This window comes from Leptodactylus fuscus, chromosome 1, assembly GCF_031893055.1.
Source record: "Leptodactylus fuscus isolate aLepFus1 chromosome 1, aLepFus1.hap2, whole genome shotgun sequence".
Classification (NCBI taxonomy): domain Eukaryota; kingdom Metazoa; phylum Chordata; class Amphibia; order Anura; family Leptodactylidae; genus Leptodactylus; species Leptodactylus fuscus.
In genome coordinates, this window is record NC_134265.1 from 275,087,554 (window position 1) to 275,113,160 (window position 25,607).

General features: G+C 43.6%; 1 protein-coding gene across 1 annotated transcript in view; it reads right to left on the reverse strand.

Moving 5' to 3' along the window:
* SLC7A11 (solute carrier family 7 member 11) overlaps window positions 1-25,607 on the reverse strand; it is a 176,049-nt gene that overhangs the window by 135,324 nt on the left and 15,118 nt on the right. Inside the window, exon 2 of the mRNA XM_075257537.1 lies at window positions 15,127-15,253. Coding sequence (XP_075113638.1) covers window positions 15,127-15,253 — 127 coding nt within the window. The remainder of the gene's footprint in view (window positions 1-15,126; window positions 15,254-25,607) is intronic.

Here is a 25,607-nt window from a genome sequence, read left to right on the forward strand (position 1 = left end):
AGTTTGGACCAATTCATGGTGGAGGGAGCCTCTAACCAGCCCAGTTTGGGCAAATTCATGGTGGAGGGAGCCTCTAAACAGCCCAGTTTGGGCAAATTCATGGTGGAGGGAGCCTCTAACCAGCCCAGTTTGGACCAATTAATGGTGGAGGGAGCCGCTAAACAGCCCAGTTTGGACCAATTCATGGTGGAGGGAGCCTCTAAAAACCCCAGTTTGGACCAATTCATGGTGGAGGGAGCCTCTAAACAGCCCAGTTTGGGCAAATTCATGGTGGAGGGAGCCTCTAACCAGCAGAGTTGGTGGAAATCAGGGTGGAGGGAGCCTCTAACCAGCAGAGTTGGGGGAAATCAGGGTGGAGGGAGCCTAGTATTAGCAGAATTGTGCAACACTTATGGTGGATGAGTATGAGGATGCGGAGGAATTGGAGAGGTTGAGTACAGACATGGAGTTTCATGTTGGGGTGCTTTACACAGGTGGGCACAAAAATGACGGCTCTACCCAGTGGTGGTTCATTTTTATCAAAGTGAGCCGGTCGGCACTCTCAGCTGACAGACGGGTGCGCTTGTCAGTGATGATGCCACCGGCTGCACTGAACACCCTCTCAGATAGGACGCTGGCGGCAGGACAGGACAGCACCTCCAAGGCATATAGGGCAAGTTCAAGCCACAGGTCCAACTTCGACACCCAATACGTGTAGGGCGCAGAGGGGTCGGAGAGGACAGGGCTGTGGTCGGAAAGGTATTCCCGCAACATGCGCCTATACTTCTCACGCCTGGTGACACTAGGACCCTCCGTGGCGGCACTTTGGCGAGGGGGTGCCATCAAGGTGTCCCAGACCTTAGACAGTGTGCCCCTCGTTTGTGTGGACCGGTGAGAACTTGGTTGCCTACTGGAGGAACTGCCCTCCCTGCCGCCAACGTCACATGCTGGAAACATCTCCATCATATTCTGCACCAATTGCCTGTGGCAAGCATTGATGCGATTGGCCCTCCCCTCTACCGGAATAAAAGACGAGATGTTGTTTTTATACCGGGGGTCAAGGATAGCAAAGATCCAGTACTGGTTGTCCTCCATGATTTTGACAATACGCTTGTCGGTTGTAAAGCACCCCAACATGAACTCAGCCATGTCTGCCACAGTGTTAGTTGGCATGACTCCTCTGGCCCCACCGGAAAGTTCAATCTCCATTTCCTCCTCATTCTCCATGTCTACCCATCCGCGCTGCAACAATGGGACGATTCGAAGTTGCCCGGAAGCCTCCTGTATCACCATCACATCATCGGACAACTCTTCTTCCTCCTCTTCCTCCTCCTCCTCCATTAAACGCAGTGAAGCGGACAGATGTGTGGACCTACTCTCCAGCTGTGACGGATCGGATGCTATCCCTAACTCCTCTGTGTGATCTGAGTTATCCCTGATGTCAATCAGGGATTCTCTCAGAACACACAAGAGCGGGATTGTAAGGCTCACCATCGCATCCTCAGAGCTCACCCTCCTTGTGGACTCCTCAAAGACCCGTAGGATGTCACAAAGGTCTCTCATCCATGGCCACTCATGGATGTGAAACTGAGGCAGCTGACTTTGTGGCACCCTAGGGTTTTGTAGCTGGTATTCCATCAAAGGTCTCTGCTGCTCAACCACTCTATTCAACATCTGAAACGTTGAGTTCCAGCGTGTGGGGATGTCGCACAAAAGCCGGTGTTGTGGCACATGCAGGCGTTGCTGGAGAGATTTTAAGCTAGCAGCGGCTACTGTCGACTTGCGAAAGTGGGCGCACATGCGCCGCACTTTCACCAGTAGCTCTGGAACATTGGGGTAGCTCTTTAGGAAACGTTGCACCACTAGGTTGAAGACGTGGGCCAGGCATGGAACATGTTGGAGTCCGGCAAGCTCCAGAGCTGCTACCAGGTTCCGGCCGTTATCACAAACGACCATGCCTGGGCCCAGGTGCAGCGGCTCAAACCATATTGCCGTCTCATCGAGGAGGGCATCCCTCACCTCGGAGGCAGTGTGCTGTCTGTCCCCCAAGCTGATCAGCTTCAGCACAGCCTGCTGACGTCTACCAACGCCAGTGCTGCAACGTTTCCAACTCGTAGCTGGGGTCAATCTAACAGCGGAGGAGGAGGCGGTGGCGGAGGAGGAGGCGGTGGCGGAGGAGGAGGCGGTAGAGGAGGAGGAGGAGGGGGGTGTTCTTCTTGTGTCCCTGCCAGGAATGTTAGGCGGGGAGACGAGGTACACCGGGCCAGTTTGGGAAGCAGTCCCAGCCTCAACTACATTCACCCAGTGTGCCGTCAGTGAAATGTAGCGTCCCTGTCCGCATGCACTTGTCCACGCGTCGGTGGTCAAGTGGACCTTTGTGCAAAGCGCGGAACTAAGGGCCCGCCTGATGTTGAGTGACACGTGCTGGTGCAAGGCGGGGACGGCACACCGGGAGAAGTAGTGACGGCTAGGGACGGCATAGCGAGGTGCCGCAGTTGCCATCAGGTCCAGGAAGGCGGGAGTTTCAACAAGCCGGAACGCCAACATCTCCTGGGCCAGCAGTTTAGCGATGTTGGCGTTCAAGGCTTGCGCGTGTGGGTGGTTAGCAGTGTATTTCTGCCGCCGCTCCAATGTCTGAGAGATGGTGGGTTGTTGTAAAGAAACGCCTGATGGTGCCTTTGATGGTGCAGGAGAAGGAGATAAGACAGGACCAGGGGAGGATGAGGTAGAAGTCAACAAAGTGGCGGAGGCAGATGAAGTGGTGTCCTGGCTCGTCCTCTGGAGTGCATCGCCAGCACAGTCAGCAGTGGCAGTGGCAGAGGCAGAGGCAGTGGCAGAGGCAGTGGCAGTGGCGTGAACGGCAGGCGGCCTTTGTCCTGCCGTTGCTGCCTGCCACTGATTCCAGTGCTTGGATTCCAAATGACGGCGCATTGAAGTGGTGGACAGGTTGCTCTTCTCAGAGCCCCTAATCAATTTCGAGAGGCAAATTGTGCAGACAACACTATATCTGTCCTCGGCGCATTCCTTGAAAAAACTCCACACCTTCGAGAAACGTGCCCTCGAGGTGGGAGTTTTTCGGGGCTGGGTACGAACTGGAACATCTTGGGAGATTCCGGGTGTGGCCTGGCTTCGCCTAAGCTGCTGACCTCTGCCTCTGCCTCTAGCTACCCTTTTTGGTGCTGCACCTGCCTCAACATCCACACTACTTTCCCCGCTTGACATCCCCCCTGTCCAGGTCGGGTCAGTGTCCTCATCATCCACCACTTCCTCTTCCAACTCCTGTCTCATCTCCTCCTCCCGCACAATGCGCCGGTCAACTGGATGCCCTGACGGCAACTGCGTCACATCATCGTCGATGAGGGTGGGTTGCTGGTCATCCACCACCAAATCGAACGGAGATGGAGGAGACTCTAGTGTTTGAGCATCTGGACACAGATGCTCCTCTGTTAGGTTCGTGGAATCGTGACGTGGAGAGGCAGGTTGAGGGACAATGAAAGGAGCGGAGAACAGCTCTGGGGAGCAGGGACAGTTTGGGTTATTGTTCTGTAAAGCTTCGGAATTTTGGGAGGAAGGAAGACAAGACTGTTGGGTAATAGGAGGAGAGGAGGCAGAGTCTGACTGGCTGCTGGACAATGTGCTGTAAGCGTTCTCTGACAGCCATTGCAAGACCTGTTCCTGGTTCTCGGGCCTACTAAGGTTTGTACCCTGCAGTTTAGTTAATGTGGCAAGCAACCCTGGCACTGTGGAGTGGCGCAATGCTTGCTGCCCCACAGGAGTAGGCACGGGACGCCCTGTGGCTTCACTGCTACCTTGCTCCCCAGAACCATTCCCCCGACCTCGCCCACGGCCTCGTCCACGTCCCTTTCCGGGAGCCTTGCGCATTTTGAATTCCTAGTTAGAAATTGGCACTGTATACCAGTAGTAAAAATTGTGGGTGCACGTAACCCCAATATATTCTTTGAATTACCAGTCAGAAACTGGCACTATATGGCAGTAGCAAGAAATGAGGGTATTTGTATTCCCAATATATTCTTTGAATTCCCAGTCAGACAATGGCACTGTATACCAGTAGTAAAAATTGTGGGTGCACGTAACCCCAATATATTCTTTGAATTACCAGTCAGAAACTGGCACTATATGGCAGTAGCAAGAAATGAGGGTATTTGTATTCCCAATATATTCTTTGAATTCCCAGTCAGACAATGGCACTGTATACCAGTAGTAAAAATTGTGGGTGCACGTAACCCCAATATATTCTTTGAATTCCCAGTCAGACACTGGCACTATATGGCAGTAGCAAGAAATGAGGGTATTTGTATTCCCAATATATTCTTTGAATTCCCAGTCAGACAATGGCACTGTATACCAGTAGTAAAAATTGTGGGTGCACATAACCCCAATATATTCTTTGAATTCCCAGTCAGACACTGGCACTATATGGCAGTAGCAAGAAATGAGGGTATTTGTATTCCCAATATATTCTTTGAATTCCCAGTCAGACAATGGCACTGTATACCAGTAGTAAAAAATGTGGGTGCACGTAACCACAATATATTCTTTGAATTACCAGTCAGAAACTGGCACTATATGGCAGTAGCAAGAAATGAGGGTATTTATAACCCCAATATATTCTTTGAATTCCCAGTCAGACAATGGCACTGTATACCAGTAGTAAAAATTGTGGGTGCACGTAACCCCAATATATTCTTTGAATTCCCAGTCAGACACTGGCACTATATGGCAGTAGCAAGAAATGAGGGTATTTGTATTCCCAATATATTCTTTGAATTCCCAGTCAGACAATGGCACTGTATACCAGTAGTAAAAATTGTGGGTGCACGTAACCCCAATATATTCTTTGAATTCCCAGTCAGACACTGGCACTATATGGCAGTAGCAAGAAATGAGGGTATTTGTATTCCCAATATATTCTTTGAATTCCCAGTCAGACAATGGCACTGTATACCAGTAGTAAAAATTGTGGGTGCACGTAACCCCAATATATTCTTTGAATTACCAGTCAGAAACTGGCACTATATGGCAGTAGCAAGAAATGAGGGTATTTGTATTCCCAATATATTCTTTGAATTCCCAGTCAGACAATGGCACTGTATACCAGTAGTAAAAATTGTGGGTGCACGTAACCCCAATATATTCTTTGAATTACCAGTCAGAAACTGGCACTATATGGCAGTAGCAAGAAATGAGGGTATTTGTATTCCCAATATATTCTTTGAATTCCCAGTCAGACAATGGCACTGTATACCAGTAGTAAAAATTGTGGGTGCACGTAACCCCAATATATTCTTTGAATTACCAGTCAGACACTGGCACTATATGGCAGTAGCAAGAAATGAGGGTATTTGTATTCCCAATATATTCTTTGAATTCCCAGTCAGACAATGGCACTGTATACCAGTAGTAAAAATTGTGGGTGCACGTAACCACAATATATTCTTTGAATTACCAGTCAGAAACTGGCACTATATGGCAGTAGCAAGAAATGAGGGTATTTATAACCCCAATATATTCTTTGAATTCCCAGTCAGACAATGGCACTGTATACCAGTAGTAAAAATTGTGGGTGCACGTAACCCCAATATATTCTTTGAATTCCCAGTCAGACACTGGCACTATATGGCAGTAGCAAGAAATGAGGGTATTTGTATTCCCAATATATTCTTTGAATTCCCAGTCAGACAATGGCACTGTATACCAGTAGTAAAAATTGTGGGTGCACGTAACCCCAATATATTCTTTGAATTCCCAGTCAGACACTGGCACTATATGGCAGTAGCAAGAAATGAGGGTATTTGTATTCCCAATATATTCTTTGAATTTCCAGTCAGACAATGGCACTGTATACCAGTAGTAAAAATTGTGGGTGCACGTAACCCCAATATATTCTTTGAATTACCAGTCAGAAACTGGCACTATATGGCAGTAGCAAGAAATGAGGGTATTTGTATTCCCAATATATTCTTTGAATTCCCAGTCAGACAATAGCACTGTATACCAGTAGTAAAAATTGTGGGTGCACGTAACCCCAATATATTCTTTGAATTCCCAGTCAGACACTGGCACTATATGGCAGTAGCAAGAAATGAGGGTATTTGTATTCCCAATATATTATTTGAATTCCCAGTCAGACAATGGCACTGTATACCAGTAGTAAAAATTGTGGGTGCACGTAACCACAATATATTCTTTGAATTACCAGTCAGAAACTGGCACTATATGGCAGTAGCAAGAAATGAGGGTATTTATAACTCCAATATATTCTTTGAATTCCCAGTCAGACAATGGCACTGTATACCAGTAGTAAAAATTGTGGGTGCACGTAACCCCAATATATTCTTTGAATTCCCAGTCAGACACTGGCACTATATGGCAGTAGCAAGAAATGAGGGTATTTGTATTCCCAATATATTCTTTGAATTCCCAGTCAGACAATGGCACTGTATACCAGTAGTAAAAATTGTGGGTGCACGTAACCCCAATATATTCTTTGAATTCCCAGTCAGACACTGGCACTATATGGCAGTAGCAAGAAATGAGGGTATTTGTATTCCCAATATATTCTTTGAATTCCCAGTCAGACAATGGCACTGTATACCAGTAGTAAAAATTGTGGGTGCACGTAACCCCAATATATTCTTTGAATTACCAGTCAGAAACTGGCACTATATGGCAGTAGCAAGAAATGAGGGTATTTGTATTCCCAATATATTCTTTGAATTCCCAGTCAGACAATGGCACTGTATACCAGTAGTAAAAATTGTGGGTGCACGTAACCCCAATATATTCTTTGAATTACCAGTCAGAAACTGGCACTATATGGCAGTAGCAAGAAATGAGGGTATTTGTATTCCCAATATATTCTTTGAATTCCCAGTCAGACAATGGCACTGTATACCAGTAGTAAAAATTGTGGGTGCACGTAACCCCAATATATTCTTTGAATTACCAGTCAGAAACTGGCACTATATGGCAGTAGCAAGAAATGAGGGTATTTATAACCCCAATATATTCTTTGAATTCCCAGTCAGACAATGGCACTGTATACCAGTAGTAAAAATTGTGGGTGTATATAGCCCCAATTCTATTGCTAGGGGACTTGCAGGGTATTTCTGGGGTGAAGGTGGGGGGGCACACCGTTGGAACGGGTATCGGGGTATATATCGGGTATACGGGAATACACTGACAGTGTATTCCATTCAGGATCCTGGGAAAGCTGGGTTGCGGCGATTGAGCCCGTCAGTGCCACGTTACACTGACAAGCTTCTCCCTGGAATTTAGCTCTTACAAGAGCTGTTGTGGTTGTCTTCTCCTTCCTATCCTAGCCTGTCCCTGCCTACCCAGAATCTAAGCCCTAGCTAGCTGGACGGAAACCTCCGTCCTCGGTGAATTGCAAGCTCAGAATGACGCGAACCTGGGCGGCGCTGTTCTTTTAAATTAGAGGTCACATGTTTTCGGCAGCCAATGGGTTTTGCCTACTTTTCTCAACGTCACCGGTGTCGTAGTTCCTGTCCCACCTACCCTGCGCTGTTATTGGAGCAAAAAAGGCGCCAGGGAAGGTGGGAGGGGAATCGAGTAATGGCGCACTTTACCACGCGGTGTTCGATTCGATTCGAACATGCCGAACAGCCTAATATCCGATCGAACATGAGTTCGATAGAACACTGTTCGCTCATCTCTAATAAGGAGTTTAAAAGTCTCTTCTTCTGGAGACCTTTCTTGTTCAGTCCTACTTTATAAATCAATCAATTCATTTGAATGGACATTGTGCAATACACAGTTTTACCTGTGGTGGCAAGAGAATACATCATCATATCCCCAGATAACAGCTGACCACCGGACTACTGCAATTTTGTAATCATTTTATTGTCATGGGACCCTTCAAACAAGTGAGGAGTGTCCAAAGTAGAGGACCCTTTTAACATTCACATATTTTTTTTCTAGTAAGTACTCTGCTGTATGTCTTACTGTATACTTTTTCTGAGTTTACGTTCATTGTGTCCCCAAGTGTACCTCACAAACAGAAACCCGAACATAGGTGTGAACTTAGCGTTACACATTAAAAGGGTTGTTGAGCATTAGAAAATAAAGATACTTTCTCTCATAAACAGCGCTATGCTGATCTGCACGTCGTATGTGGTAATGCAAATTAATTCAACTTACTTCAATGGAGCTAAGCTGCAGTACCAAACACCAGAAGCAGCAATGGTTTTTTAGTTCTGGACCACCTCTATAAATATTACCTATATTCCATCCTGGTTTTAATAGTAGGTTGAAAAGCATCATTTATAAATGGCATCTCAGAAAGTCTTCATAGATTAAATAAAATATTACAAAGTAGCCTATACTTTACCTAAAAATTCTAAAAATTAGAAGTTCTTCAACTTCTTTTATTTTATTAGTTTTTACAGTGCTTGAACTCTGGGGTTGATATAAAAAGTAGCTGTATAATATCCTCATGATGATACCAGAACATATCAATAATCTGGTATCACCCATATTGACAAAATTGTGGTTATCAGAAATGCCAAGCTATAGAAAAACAAACAACCAAACACACACACACACACACACACACACACTTCTCACACTTTGTAACAGCACTTAGTGTGCAGATTGTTGGATTGAGTCAATGGCTTCTGCTGGTTAGACTTTGTATTGGTCTGGCCATATTTCCTGGGCTGTGACCCAGACACCTAGTTTCATAGTCATCCATGATGCAAGGAGTCCTTGATTCCCCACAGAACTACTGTCTCTTACTGAATACATGATTGCAGTATATGACATTAGAACCAAGGCCAGTCAGAAACTCCTAGTATCCTAGATAACTATGATTCTTGGAGTCCATTTCCGGACTCAGTGTTAGGTTCAGAAATATGGTCAACGTTTGGTCTATATTTCATGGACCAAAACACCAATGTGATGCGGAACTTATTCTTATGTATCTGTGGCATGAATCTCAAAGTAATTAAAGGGTTTCTATCATTAGAATCCCGTTTTAAGCTAAACCCATGTCGGAATAGCCTTAAGAAAGGCTATTCTTCCCCTACCTTTAGATGTCTTCTCCATGACGCCATTCCTAAGATGTCTCGATTTTCATCCATGTGCTAATTTGTTTTCTCACAGCACTGGGGGCGGTCCCCAGATCTCAAACAGCACTGAGGGCGTCCCAAATGCTGAGAGAAAACTATCCAGTGCCACTTCTTCTTGGTCTCTGTCTCTCCTTCTTCTTCCTTGTCTCGTCACGTCTTCTTCAAAAAGCGACGACTGCGTATGTCCATTGCCATTTTCCTGTGGCTGAATGGAAGAGGCCAAAGGAAAATAACCAAAGAACATGCGCATTGGGCGCAGTCGGCCATTTTCTTGCGGCCGACCAGGAAAGAAGAGGCGGAGACGACACACAGTAGAAGGTGGCACTGAATAGTTTTCTTGCAGCATGGGGACACCTCCACTGCTGTTTGAGACCTGATGACCGCCCCAGTGCTGCAAAAAAACTAATTAGCATATGGTCAAAAGTTGGGATATCTAAGGAACAGTGGCACGGAGAACACATCTAAAAGCAGAGGAAGAATAGCTTTTCTTAAGTCTATTCTGCCGTGGGTTTAGCTAAAAACAGGATGCTAATGATAGAATTCCTTTAATACTGGGCCACTGGAATGCACTGGACCACATTCTAAGAGAATTTAACATGCTGCTGGTCCTGTTATTATTATTGGATATAATACTTAAAATAGTGTGAAATCTCATGCTCAGTGTATACAGTCGATAAAAAGAGATATGTAGTCATAGTTAGAGATGAGCAAGTAGTACTCAATCGAGTAGGTATTCGATCGAATACTACGGTATTCGAAATACTCGTACTCAATCGAGTACTACTAGCTGTTCGAAGTTAAGATTCGAAGCAGAACCAGCGTTCATTGGCAGAATGCTATACATTGCCAATCAACGCTGGTTCTTCTCTTTCCTTTAGAAGTCTTCTCCCTGCGCAGCATCCCCGCGTCCTCTTCCGGCTCTGAATTCACTCTGCCAGGCATCGGGCCTGGGCAGAGCCGACTGCGCATGTCCGCTTGTAGTCGGCTCTGCCCAGGCCCAATGCCTAGCAGAGAGAATTCAAGGCCGGAAGAGGACGCGGGGACGCTGCGCAGGGAGAAGAATCCAGCCCGACCCTCACTCATGGACTTGGTAAGTAGAATTTGATCGAATGTTGCGTACCCCTGAAACGAGCATTTCCCCCCATAGACTATAATGGGGTTCGAAACCCGTTCGAACAGTCGAACAGTGTACGCAGGGCCGCCGATAGGCCAGCACTACTGCTACTGGTGTCAGGGGCCCGGCCAAATAGAAAAATGGGGGGGGGGCCCGGTTTTGGCCCGCCACCGTGTGCCGGCCCCCTGGCGCCCGCAGCAGTCATTGTATGTCCTATTTCAACTCAGATCTGCATCCAGAGGACGCAGATCTGACTTGAAGACATACGCGGCTGAAGCAAGGAGCTGACACAGGTCAGCTCCTCGCTTCGCCGCTGCGCGCCTCTCTTGCTGATCACATCACATATAGAAGCCAGTAGCCAGCGGCAGCGGCGAAGCGAGGAGCTGACACAGGTCAGCTCCTCGCTTCAGCCGCATATGTGTCAGCGAGAGAGGCGCGCAGCGGCGAAGCGAGGAGCTGACACAGGTCAGAGGTGCAGAGATGTGGGGACATGAATCTGGGGGCAGAGATGGAGAGGACAGCATGACACTGGGGGCAGAGATGGAGAGGACATGAATTTGGGGGCAGAGATGGAGGGACATGAATCTGGGGGCAGAGATGGAGGGGACATGAATATGGGGGCAGAGATGGAGGGGACATGAATCTGGGGGCAAAGATGGAGGGGATATGAATCTGGGGGCAAAGATGGAGGGGACATGAATCTGGGGGCAGAGATGGAGGGACATGAATCTGGGGGCAGAGATGGAGGGACATGAATCTGGGGGCAGAGATGGGGGGCATGAATGTGGGGGTAGAGATGGGGGACATGAAACTGGGGACAGAGATGGAGGGGACATGAAACTGGGGGTAGAGATGGAGGGGGGGACATGAAACTGGGGGCAGAAATGGATGGACGGACATAAATCTGGGGGCAGAGATGGAGGGGGAGACATGAAACTGGGGGCAGATGAAGGGTGTATATGAAGCTGGGGGAGAGATAGAGGGGGGGCATATAATGTACAGGTGGCTGTAGGAGGATTATACTGTGTGCGGACACATGAAAAATTAATGAGAATGGGCGGAGTCAACATAACAGTGGGTGGGGCTAAATTTGCCGCGGTGCGCAAAGCGCGCCGCACATTTTGTCCCTCTTTTGGTTCTTCAAAAAGAAATGGAAAGATGTTAGAAGGTGGACGGGGGGAGGGGGGGATTGTTGGGGCATCGGGTGTGCGGCACTGTGGAGAGGGAACTTTGGCAATAATATATAAGTTTTTAGCTGGAAAAATACAAAGCACACAATACCTCCAAAGGTATGTGTGCTTTGTATTAATAATGATGTACTAGCATAGCAGCCTGTTTGGGGGTGGGACTTTCACTTTAAAGGAGTGTTCACATTGCGTTTTTGGCCTCCCTTGCTGGGATACGTTGGTAACCAGTCACAATCAGCTACCCACTTAAACCTGCGCGGAGAACTGCAGCCCCCCCCCCCCTTTTTTTTTTAATGGGCAGTTCTTCATGCAGGGATAAGTTGACAGCTGATTCTGACTGGTTACCAACATATCCCAGCAAGGGAGGCCAAAAACGCAATGTGAAAAAGCCCTGAGGATTTATTAAGAGGGCTCTTATAAATGGTGTTGGCTCTCTATAGGCGCTGTCACACATAGCAGACTTTACCTGCAAATAGAATCTGATTAAGCCTTGTAATACTGCTAAATAAAGGGAAATGTAATACATAATGGGTATGTCGCAAAATAAGGTAGTTTTAAAATGGCGGGGGGGGGGGGGGCTGGGTGTACGGCTGTTTGAATCGGATTTCGAACCCCAAACATTTTAGTGTTCGCTCATCTCTAGTCATAGTCTGTTTATACTCTTATGTATCAATGGGCTTCAAACACCCAAATGAGTGGGATAAAGAGTTCATTATTTTCTTGAAACTTGACAAATACAACAAGACTCAGTTTGCATCTCTTAGGGTGCATTCACAGTACGGAACGCCAGCGTGTATCACAGCCGTACACGCCGGCGTTACAGCAGGGCTGCCGGACACTTCCCATTCATTTCTATGGGAGCCGGCATGCGAGCGCTCCCCATAGAAATGAATGGAAAAAAGCAGTCCATTCATTTCTATGGGGAGCGCTCGCATGCCGGCTCCCATAGAAATGAATGGGAAGTGTCCGGCAGCCCTACTGTAACGCCGGCGTGTACGGCTGTGATACACGCTGGCGTTACGTAGTGTGAATGCACCCTTACACTGCAAGCCTCTGTATGGTAGATGAGAAGGATATATAACATTTTACAATGATTTATAGAGGTTCCTGTTGTGAATTGAATGCTCTAATGGTCATTTTAGGTTGAGAATATTGTTCAAATATCACGCCTGCATAGGATCTTTAGAACTCTAGAACTTTAGAAATATTTTTAGGTTTTAAATGTGAAATGAGACATCTGTGAAACATTGCTCCTGTAGCTGATGTTTTTCACCCCTCTCACATTTCTGATCTAGGCAGAGGCAGAGAAAATATGTTAAAAGTAGTTTGTAGCAGATTTTACAGTAGAATCTACTTTCAAACTTAAATTGTGGAAATACCTACTGGCATAAAACTGGGAGAAATCGAAGAAAATACTGGTTGAGATTATAGTCAAGAAAATGCAGCAATTATAGGACGCTCAAAAGTTTTCTAAAATGATAGATAATAGGGAAAGGATATTGCATATTTTTTAAAAGCTTTTTCCTCTGTAATCTTCCATCTCTCTAAGGAAGTCACTTATATAATACCATGCACAGATCTGAATGCAGCAATTTCTGTATTATCTAAAACACAAGAGATTGTTAAGCCTATGCTTATCTTAGATGCATGCAATTAGCTGCTGTGCATTACATAGAATTAGTATAGCGCCCATATACTTGCAATCTGATGCCAGTTCTATACCTGCAATATTTGTTAGCATGTCCTAAATAGGAACAAGCTATTTCTTACATCTATCGAGTTTACTGAATCATTTATCCATGCTGAGTTGGGAAGTGGATTATTACAATAATGAGAATTATATATATATAATATACTTTGTATTACTATGGCCATCATTTTCCACAATAGCATTGTACAATCAGCAGACCAACCAATTACAGTAAGAGTCTATGATCTGATTGTCTTGGAAATGTGGGAGGGGCTGGAGGTTGCCTTTACTCTGTTCATGCTGGAGATATTAACTTAACTATATTGAAATCTGCATAGCTAAGTTGTAGAATTTTATTAAAACTCAACTACCAAAACTACCAACTTTTCTTTCAATTTTTGCAGCTTTTTTTTTAATACAATGTATTACTATGACGCTAATGAATCCATATTTATGTACATAGGGATTTAAGTACGGTTTGAAAGTTCCCCTTTACTAAGACTTCTTCTGTATTGTGTTGTATATTACTTAATCATCTTATTTTTGTAATTGATGCTTTTATTTCCTACAGTTTTCAATTACCGTAATCTTCTCCACATAGAATTTCTGATGAACCTATACTGGGCTTGTGAGCATAAAAAGCTGCAGTGTAGAGCATGAGGCAGGGATAGAGCAACCACTGCTAATTTAAAGGTATGTTTTGATGTACCTTTGACTTTCTTTACAATTTAGACTTTTATGCAGCAATGGTGCGGACCTAAACAGTTAGAGACAGAGACACAAAACTGTGGCAAACAGGTTTATTTAAAAAAAAAAAAAAAAAAAAATCCAGCAAAATAAATAAACCTTCACATCAGGCACAAAAAATGAGCAAAATAAAATACAGCCTTAACTTCAGACAAAAACAGTACAAAATCCTACTTGACTGAGCGCTAACTAACAGTAAATACTAACCGTACATGGGGCTTACTACCAGCCACACAAATCAACAAAAAAGAAAACAGTGCCATCTCAGCAGTCTCAGTGTCAGGACAGACCCAGGCACTTCCTCTTCTCCCAGGATCTGCCCTGAAGTGCAGCCTTTTATGGCCCAGTAACAAGTCTATGACCCACACCTGGGCTGAGGCCTATTCAAGATCCGCCCCGGACCACACAGATGTCAGAAATCTGGGGGCGATATACTGGGACTCCAGCACTTTGACTGTCACCTTCTCACATTATCAAGTTATGTGTCCAAATTCAACATTTCTACCAAGAAAAACTCATGTCATAGACCACTAATAATAGACCCCAATGGCCACAATTCACCCATATGATGCAAAAGGAGTATCGTTCTCTGTTGCATAGAAAGGAATCATCAGTAGGGGCCACACGGTGGCTCAGTGGTTAGCATTGCAGTTTTGCAGCGCTGGGTCCTGGTGTTCAAATCCTGCCAAGGGCAAAAAACCATGATAGGGAAAAAAATGTACATTGTGAGGCCTATGTGCAGCTCACAATCTACAGGGGGAAAAAAGGCATCATCAGTTAAATTTTCCCATGGAAAGGCATCCCACAAAAATTATATATCTATAAAGTGACATATGTTGGAGCATTCTCTCAGAGGTGTTCCTTGGGATCCTGATGTACACATCTCAAGGCTCAAATGCAGCCTTAACATAGGCTTAGTTGATGTTTTTCATCATTGTTTAACCATAATGGTGTACCAGGGAGGATCTACTCAGGGTACATGGGTTACCATTGGTCCTTGTGCCTCAAGGGGTCCAGTGGCCGCTCTTCCATATGAGTAGACAGAAATAATATAAATGTCCCTAATATAGATATTGCATCTAGATCCAGAAGACTTGAAAAGAAAAAAAAAGAACATAAAACACTAAGCGTAACACATAGCTCCATAGACCCGTAGACGTCTGCTTAAATATGTTCACTTTGCTGCCTATCTGACTGTATTGCAATGTCCCTTTGGATGATGTCATTGAAGCAAGTTAAACCTTTACTTTTTGTGAACAAACATTCAAGCAAATGAAAAAGTGAATAAATACTACTCACCGAATAACAAGTAGTTCTACCCACACTCTCACAAAAGCAGGTAAGGGGCCAAAAGCTTCTAGAATATAAGTGTAGTGGCCGCCAGATTTCTTTATACATGTTCCCAGTTCTGCATAGCAAAGGGCACCTGCAAACAAATCCACAGCTTATTATTGAATCATACACAGAGCTCAGTGTCAAATTGTATTGCAACCAAAATAAATTATTTGTAAATTACAAGAAAATAGAAAAAAAATATTTACTTTCTTTTAACCTCTTTAGGAATTTGTTTTCTTTATTCCATTACACATTTTAAGGCCATAACTTTCTTGTTTCCTAAATGATGTAGTTATGAAAGGGTTTGCTTTTTGCAGGACATGTTTATTTTTTTCATAGCAACATTTTATGTATATATATTTTATTGATATATTTTATTGTGGGTCTGAAACAGAAACATCAGCTGTGATTTTTTTGCCTTTTCCTTTGCACTATAATGTTATAAGGGGTTTCTCCAGGTTTTTTTTATGATGGCCTATTACTATGATACAGCACCGCACCTCGACTACTTCAGGCGGCGCTATGCCAGGGCCCCGGGGGGGATTGGGCGGAATTTTTGCTGACCTAAGACAGTCCAGGACAAGCTGTCCTGGACTGGCTGAGCATCACCGTCTTGGTAGCCCAACACGGGAAGCAAGCGGTGGATTGGGGAGGCCATGTGGACGCAGCGCTGCTCCAGCGGCCTCCCCTCACACTTAGCAGAGAGCAGGTCCTCTCCCTGCCTGCTCTCTGCCTGCTGACGCCGCCCCATCCGCCCCACCCCCTCCTCCTGGGGGGGGGGGCGGCTTTCTCTCGTCCGCCTCAGGTGGCAAAAAAGCTAGGTTCACCGCTGCTAGGATAGGAAATCAATATCTGATTGTTGGGGGTCAAGACATAGTCTATGCATCAATCAGCTGTTTAGGATTCTACTTGGCCTATACTTGAGAGCCTTATGCAGTTGGTTTTACCCATTATATAGTGGCTGAGCAGCGTACTAAAGCTCAGGTCCCATTCAAATCAATGGGAACAGAACTGCAGTGAAACCACATGGCCACTATACAGTGTACTGAGCCATCAGTTTCTCGCTCTGTACACTGTATAGTACGGACCCAGCAGCAGCAGTCCTGAATAGTTGCAGGCAGCGGGTGTCGACCTTCAACAATAAGATACTAGATCTCTTTCAGGTAAATTATTATTACAATTACTACTATATCAATAAGCAGTAAAGTTGTGCTTTATCTACACCACACCACTCCCCATATTTTTACTCTTGTACTGAATCCTTTGAGGAACCATCAGTAGCTGAATTGTGACACGTAGAGATATTGGGTAAGAGTAAGAGGGACATCCTTTAACAACAACCAAGTCATATAGGGGAGACTGGAACATCCCAGTTGAATGATACATTATTAGAAGGAATAAAAGTAATATACCCAGAATGGTCACCCATACGGGAACATGGAAATGGAGTCCCAGCATATGTAATTCTGACTTACAGTCGTCTTGAGACTTATTGTTGAAACACTTGAGGTTTGTGGTTACAGTTAGGAGAAGATATATTTTAAGTAAAAGTTAAGCATTATCCTTTATTGTTAGCTGTGATCTACCATTTAGCACTATTAGACATATGGATTAAAGGCTATACTATAATGTCATTATTGGTTCAATCTATTATCAGCTTGTGTCTGCAGATCTTATGTAGACCTACACATTTCCATAGTAACAGCCTACAAATAGACTGTGTAGTCTGATCTTGCGGTTAACTCACCAGTGTCGTGTTATAGGAATTAGGGGACAGAATGAAGGGATAAATCAATAAGCCGATCATTAAAGACTGACATGAATAACACGCACATGATATGTGAATTACTAGGAAATGAGGAAATGTTTGTCTTACACTGAAAGTGTTATTAAGATTAACAAGACATACCAATGTCAGCCTGTGCTAGAAAACAACACTACAACACTGATACTAAAAGCTTGCACAACATCAGCGACATAATTAATTCTGTTCTGGAGAAATCGCTTCCATAATTACCAGTATAATGATAGAACAATTTCTACACATGAAGCTTTGGGTGTTGCAAACACAAACACAACAGTAGTTACAACGCTCTCCAAGTTTCACAACCACAATAGAAAGACATTTTAGGAAATTGTGGCCGTCTCAGGAAAATTCAGAAGTAACCACAATAGAATCTACCGGAAAAAACAACGACAACAACTGAAAGCCATCAAACAGCAGACAAGGTCTTATTCACACATAACCTATGTTTTTAGAAGTAAAAGAGTAAAGTAAGAGTCTTTCATGGCCAATTCATTTATGAAGGATTTATTGTGACATTGATATTGCTATTTTCATCAGGTTTAGGCACACAGTGTAAAATAATTCCTAATCCAATAATAGCGCTGTTCAGGGGCCTTTAAAAGCAGAAGCATAACATTGCAGCAACAAACTGAGGAAGCAATGGAGTGAGAATCATCATTTTCTGGATATACAAATCGCTGTCCAAGTGCAACATGGTCAGTCCTAATCTGTTAAAGGGATCCTATCACTAGAATACCCTTAAGAAAGGCTATTCTTCTCTTACCTTTATTATTCAGATCCACACCACCGTTTATGTGAAAAATCTTCTTTTTTCCTTATATAAATGAGTTTTCTCGCAGCCCATGGGGCAAATCCCTGCTTTCAAACAGCACTGAGGGTGTCCCTAGTGCTGCTTGAAAACTCTCCAGCAACGCTTCTGTCTTCTTCTCCAGACTGCCTCTTCTCTCATGCTCCTCTTCTCTTCGTCCAAAAGTGCCTACTGTGCATGTCTGTCAGCCATTTTCCTGTGGCTACAGGACAAGGGCCGACGAACATGCACAGTCGGCCATTTTCCTTTGGCCGAACAGGAGAGACCACAGGAAAATGGCAGACGGACATGTGCAGTCAGCGTTTTTGGACGTAGACGCAATGGGAATGTGAAAGAAGAGGCGGAGGCAGAGAAGAAGACAGAGGCGTCACCAGATAGTTTTCAAGCAGAAGTGGGGATGCTCCCAGTGCTGTTTGAACGCAGGGGAATGCCCCCAGTGCTGCGAAAGAACTCATTTACATAAGGAAGAAAGAAGATATTTCTCAGGAACGGCGGTGCAGATCTGAATAATAAACGTAAGAGAAGAATAGCCTTTCTTAAGGCTATTCCTACATGTATTTAGTTTAAAAAGGGTTTCTAATGATAGAATCCCTTTAAATTTGCCTACAGACAGTGGTGATAATTATGTGGAATGAAAATATCTTTCAAAGGAGCAACACTAGTTGTCAATTTTAGAGGAAATCTAGAGCACTTGTGATCGTCTGCAGACACATCTGGCAAATCAGAGCTGCCCATGTTGCACTTGCAGACTGACTTACAAGATGATATATAAGATATTATGATATCATAAGATATCTCTTCATTATTTCATCAGGTATGTATCTGCTTCTATTTGGTTTGGGCTATTTTGGGCTTGACAGGCCCCCTTTAATTTACATCAATACTGATCAGTAATGTAAAAAAAGTGCTAGAAAACTGCTGTAAATGTACTGTTTGTTGCAGCAGGATCTCTGAAAAAAATATATGACAAAGTTTGTATATTTATTCACTTTTACTATTGATATCTGAACAAATTTAAGAAGACATGTTATCAAGTACAAAATTCGGAATGCCAAATCTCATTTGATTCTCGCCGAACAATTTGGCATTTTGCATATCTGTTAACATGGGTGGACAAATTTTAAATCTAAAAATGCCAGATTAATGCTAAATCATGGGCACATCGAGAATCAAATGACGTATGTAATTTAGTATTGTGTACTTGTGACAAGCCCTCTGTAAAAGAGAGACAATAAGTGACGCTGTGCTTTAGAAATGAGAAGTAGAGTGTAATGTAATACCGCACTTCCTGCAATTTACGGTAATGAGAAGAGATATGATTTATGTAAGTTCTTGGGGGTGGGCAATGCATTGTGCTAAGTCATGCTTTCCGAGCATTCATTCACAGCACAATGTTTTAGTGACTCAAAGGCTTGTGACTATATGATGTACATAAAGCTATGTATTGTGCAGATGGGACTTCAATGACTATTAGTGTTTCTCCGTTTCGGTCAAGTTATCTTATAGAGAAATGCCTGTACTTTTGAAAATATTTCAGCTTCTTCAATTATAGAAGTAAGACCTTTTTGTTTCCGAATGTTCCCACAGGGAACATTTTACTGCGAGTTCTGCCATACAATATTAATGCTTAATAAGAAGATTTATATCCCAGGAAAATCCCATGATTTAGGTGAATGAATCTTGCAACATCCAGGAACTGTCCTGCGCTTGTCTGACAGGGTTGGGTGATTAAATGGTTTGTTATACATTTGTTTCACAAGGTGTGATAAAGTAGTAATGAGCTATGAATATTAGAGGATTGCAGCACTTTGATATATTGGAACGCCACATGCTGATTTATTTTTTAAGGAAGTCTACAACTTTAATATTAGTTATCTAATGGAGAGAATTTAGATATACTGCACTGGTTCTACTCAGCAGAAAACAGATGTGTGCTAATTCACAGCGTCATATTGTGGTTTGGGTCAAATCACATATACAAAAAAGATGATTCCTCACATTATTTTTGTAAATTGTTTTTTGGGTCTGGACAGGCCTATAGGGAAGTATGCAGTAAGTAGTAGGTACCCTGTTTCGCCGGAAATAAGACATGTTCTTATAATTAATTATCTAACGAAATATATGACCTTTCTTATTTTCGGGGGATGTTTTATGCAGCGGCTGCAGCGGGGAACAATCGGCAAACAAAGCGGGGAACAATTAGCGGAGTGCCGGCATGACTGCCGGTTGTATGTGTTTCAGAAGGTGAAGGGGGGGGGGGTGTCTTATTTTCGAGGAAACAGGGTATCCCTTAACAGGACTTCCTCTAGTGGCAAGAGTGTTCTGGCGATCAGAAGGTATTACCATGGAGTGTGACTTTTCATATCTCTGGGCAATAAAAGTTCAACAAACTTACATTTAAGCCCTTACCGATGGCCAGTTTTGCCCCATATTGACCATACTTTGATTGACAGCTCTGCCCTGAGGAGAGCTGAACAGCAGTTAGGGTAAGTTCACACTGTTTTTTTTGGTCAGGATTTTGAGGATATCCACCTCAAAATCCTGACCAAAAAGACGTCTCCCATTGAAATCAATGGGATCTGGCCAGTTCTTTTTTCTGGGAGCCGGAACAAACGGAAGAAACAACACGCTCACTCTTTTTGTCGGATTCGCCTCGCGACATCCACCTAAAGACACTCCTTCCCGACTAGGTCCATTCATTTGGAGTGGAGTGCGTGACTGGATGCCGGGGCCCCGGCCTAAGAACCATCCATCAATAAGTGCCATGTAATCATGTATTTTTCCAGCAGTATTAGGGAACATGCACATGAAGCATCTTTGTTGCAGCGATTTCTGTTCCATTCACTTGAACAAGATTGTAGAAATCTATGTATTTGCTGCCAAACAACAGGCAGCTTGTACTGATTTTCAGTCACTGAATTTTTTGCAATAAAATCTATGAATGAATACAAACTTTTATTACTTACATAGAAGATTTTTTTCTTTACTATAATAGCATTTGGCTCTATTTCAGTGACAGTTGTGCTATGTGCTATGGAATTCATCTATGTGAAGGTAAAATACAACATACTATTGCTATCACCATGCTTCTCACGCCTGACATTTTTTTTTTCAGTTTTTAGCCACTAATCTATACATTTGTAAAACCAGGTTACTTCTATCATCCTAAAATACTGCACTAATAAAAGTTTGATAGTATCATAAAACAGTGTAACCAGAACAGCTGGTTGTATTGGGTGGAGCACTGTCTTACCAAATGATTAGGCTACAGAGACCTATTAACACATGTATATCTATCCAAGGCAGCATACTGCATCCAGACACATCACACTTAGCCCCTTCACAATATAGCATAATGTATACCTTCATTATCCTGTACATAATATTTGCAGTATACATTCAGCAGGGTTACATAAGGCCATGGGTGTGGTGGGAGTCATATAACCCCATCCTCTGTAATTTTGCTGTGAGTTGGGGATCTGTAGTGAGAAGCCATTTACAAGAAACCTCACCCATCTCTATCCATGCAAGAGATCAAATCAGGACTTCTACACAAGTTATTTATTACTCTTGAAATATGGCAAAAATATGAGATATATATGCACTCTGTATAACCTGTATGTACACGTATAGTTGACTTATCCTACAATTTCACTTTTTGCTCTTTTATTATTTTCTTGGAAACACTTTCACAAATGAACTGTATATAATGTTTCCCATGCTGTCTAAAATTCTGGGGCCATTGAATATGGAAGAGGTTATTGAGTGCACCTGGAAACTCAATCTAGATCTAGATTATTTATTTAGTATGCTTTGCTTTCACCCAGTATAATTCAGTATTTGCCATGTTTCAATGTCACCTCTGCCTTATCTGACTATTCTGGGCCTTCTGATGTTTTGCCCATTAACACTATTTATGCCCACTATTCATAGCACCATGGGACTCCTGTAGACCTGCACCTATACTTCTGCTACTATGAACACAGTCCACTCTTAAAGGTGTTATGCTATTAAAATTAAGGACACCTATCCCCTAACTACAGGAGAACAGGGGACTACACCCGACCCCACCAAAGCCTCCTTGCGAATGGAGTGGCAGTGTGCTTGCATGGCTGCCCTTTCATTCACTGATGTGGGAACGGAGCGCCAGTCACTCAAGTGTAATGGCACTCGATTGACACGGAGATCTAGGGACTTTTACACAAAACAAATAAAGTCTTCTTGTAGGTTCACTGATATGTTAACTGGGGCTGCACATACGTTTTTTGCATTGTATACAATACATTTCACTTATGCATTTTTATATTGTTTCTATGACTACAATGTCATCACCCCAGAGTAATCCTTCTTGTAGAAGATATATGCCAAGAAGTGAGAAATATTAATAGTCAAGTCATATCATTCTAGTGTTTGTCTTTCCATATTTCTGATAAAGGAAAACATATTTAAAGGAGTTCAGTCACCAAAGCGCATGATGACCTATCTACAGTATAAAAAAAAAAATGAGTTCCCTTATGTACCAACTACCTCTCCCATAAGCCCAGTTCCACTGCTCCACGAGTGCGTCTATAAAAGAAATAGGAACAATTAACGCTCCCAATTACATTCCGTATAGTGATGTTTTGAAAATAATCGAAGTAGCTTATAGCCATTCATGTACTGATACGATACTTACCGTTAAGGATATAGAAATGATTAAGTCGAGGTATTGGAGGATGGCTATGTAGCTCGTTTGATGTAGGAGCAGATGCCAGAGGAGGGTATCTGGTTCGTTGTTAACTAGCGAGCGCTATAGATCTGACACGATAAGAGAAAAATAAGTGTCTTTATTCGAACCAGGCGCATGCGCGAGTGTAGAGTATTAGGTAGAATAGTGGAGGAGACCGGTACGATCCTCGCGCATGCGCACTGTGTTTCTATTGAAGGTATCTATGGAATGTTACGTATGACGTATAGGCCTATGCGTAGGTGGGCGCACACGTCCAATGAAAGAGATTGGTTGGGAGCAGTGGAGGGGCGTGGTGTAGGGTTTAAATACCTTGAAGAGAGCAGGGCAACTCACCGCTGGGAGTTGAGCGGCGGTCCTGCTAGCGGTCAGAACACCTACCGCTGATTTTTCTTGCACGAAGTGTCCGATGTTCAGGACCTTGTAAAATAGACCCCTGATGAATCACTTTGAGTGAAGAAACGCGTAGGGTCGGATAAAGCAGTTATAGATGTAGCACCCACACGCAGATAATTTGAATAGTGACCAAGCCAGTGGTACCTTTCCTCCTCTGTTGGTGTGGCGTTAGGCCAGTATCCTCGGAGGGGTGGGGGAGCATTCCATTGAGCTTTTCTCAGTATTGTTGGTCACATTCTTATTTAAATCTGTGAGGTTCTTGGTGCACATCGTGTATTGGATGAGGGAGGTAGAGACAGGATTGAAATAGGGCGCAACAGAGATAGCGCTTCCAGCTCTCCTCCTTATACACTTACCTGTCATCACACAGCGGATTATGGTGTAGGATATGTTTTAAACATTTTGTTATATGTTTTAGAGTATTTAATAAAAGTAAAGTTTTATATATTCCTTTTCTTTGGTGGATAAGTCAAATCCCCTTTCAGTGACATATACCTATCTACAGTATAGGTTATAAAATGCTGCAGGGTTTGACCACTGGGAATCCCACAATTCCAGGGTCCTGTGTTTTGTATATACTGTGAGATCGGAGTGGTATCCCCACCCTTGATGATGTCCGTAATATGTAATATGGTATATGGGCAGGAGTTGTCTACATAAGATATGTTATGTAATATTTTAATACAAATTTACATCGATCCGCAATAAACTAAGAAACTAAGCAATGCACAAGGCAGTTAGCTTCAATGTCATCTTTCACATTTTCTTCATTGTGTACAATTTGGTAAATGTTGGGAAGCAGTTAAATGAACACAGATGGATTTGACATTTCAGAAAGAAGCCTTGTAATTATGAGGGAAAAACATAATGATAATTGTATGAAATGTAAAAAGAACAAACTGAATACTCATTTGCATCGATGTATCTCAGTGTGTGGTAAGTCGCACATTAATCATTATGTTTAGAGGAAAGGCAGATGTGACTCAGAATTTAAAGACCCTCGGCCATGGACAGAGCACGTGACTTGGACATCTAGTAGATGTATGTGGGTAGAACTTGCCACCATAGTCCTTTTTGTTGTATTAGGTTTAAAATATATTTGGAATCAAATTGTTGTTTTCAAGGGCATTCCCATCCACGAAGTTTCCAAAGGAATGAATGAAAAAAAAAAATCAACTCAGGTAAATATCTTTCTCCCCTAACTTTTGTTGCCATTGTGTAACAGTATTGACACTTGTTTAACCCCGTGATGATCACCTACTTTTTAATTAAAGCACTTTGTAAGAAAAGAGGAAGGCGTTGTTCACATGACATTGAGTGATGTCTGGCTATTTAAAAATTTTTTTATAATTATGTTTGTTATTATTATTTATTATTAGAGATGAGTGAGTAGTACTCGATCGAATATTATGGTATTCGAAATACTCGTACTCGATCGAGTACCACTCGCTATTCGAATGGAAAAGTTTGATGCAGAACCAGCATTGATTGGCCGAATGCTATACAGTCGGCCAATCAACGCTGGTTCTTCTCCTACCTTTAGCAGTCTTCTCCGTGCAGCTTCCCCGCGGCGTCTTCCGGCTCTGAATTCACTCTGCCAGGCATCAGGCCTGGGCAGAGCCGACTGCGCATGCCCGCGCTACATTTTCTTGTAGTGCGGGCATGCGCAGTCGGCTCTGCCCAGGCCCGATGCCTGGAAGAGTGAATTCAGGGCCGGAAGATGCCACGGGGACGCTGCAAAGAGAAGACTTCTCGGAGGATCCAGCCCAACCCTCACTCGTGGACTTGGTAAGTGTAATTTGATCGAATGTTGCCTACCCCTGAAACGAGCATTTTCCCCCCATAGACTATAATAGGATTCGATATTCGATTCGAGTAGTTGAATATTGAGGGGCTACTCGAAACGAATATCAAATATCGAACATTTTACTGTTCGCTCATCTCTATTTATTATCCTTAGAGCACTATTAATTCCATGGTGCTTTTCACGTGAAGAGGGTTTACATACAAAACACCAAGTATAAAAACACAAAAATGAGTACAATGGGCTAAGTGACTAACTAGTACAGTGCGATAAAGTACACTGCCTGCAAGGGCTTATAATCTGTAAAGTATGGGGTTATGTCACTCCTTGAGGAGAGACCACCTTGTCAGGTGTGTAGAGTCTTACAAAAAGCCATTTTAGCTCCACTGTGGGGGGATTATGGTCTAGAACAGGGGCCCTCAAACTGCGGCCCGCGGGCCACATGCGGCCCACCAAGCACTTCTGTCTGGCCCCGCTGACAACACCGGCAGGCGTGCATTTATAATGAAGCTCCTGGGGAGCTCGGGCCAGGCCATGGAGCGCACTTCACTTTACCTATTGGAGGGCACCGCTCCCGATGTCTGTGCGACCTGCTCTACCTCCAGCCCACTGTTTAAAAAGTTTGAGGACCCCTGGTCTAGAAGTCTCTCACCTCTGCCAAGTCAGTTCTCCCTAAGCTGTGCTGAAGAGATCCAATCAGATCGAAATAGTGCTGTCCACAGCTGGGATACTGACTTGGCAAAATCCTGCATCATTGCAGCAAAGGCTTGTCGGAAAGTCGGGCATGATGTAGGGAGCTTCCCCTAGAGGGCAGCAAACATAGGCACTGTTTCCCTATTTACATCTTGGGAAACAGATTTTCATATTCTTCCCATAATCTATAAAGTAAGGATAGAGACAGTAT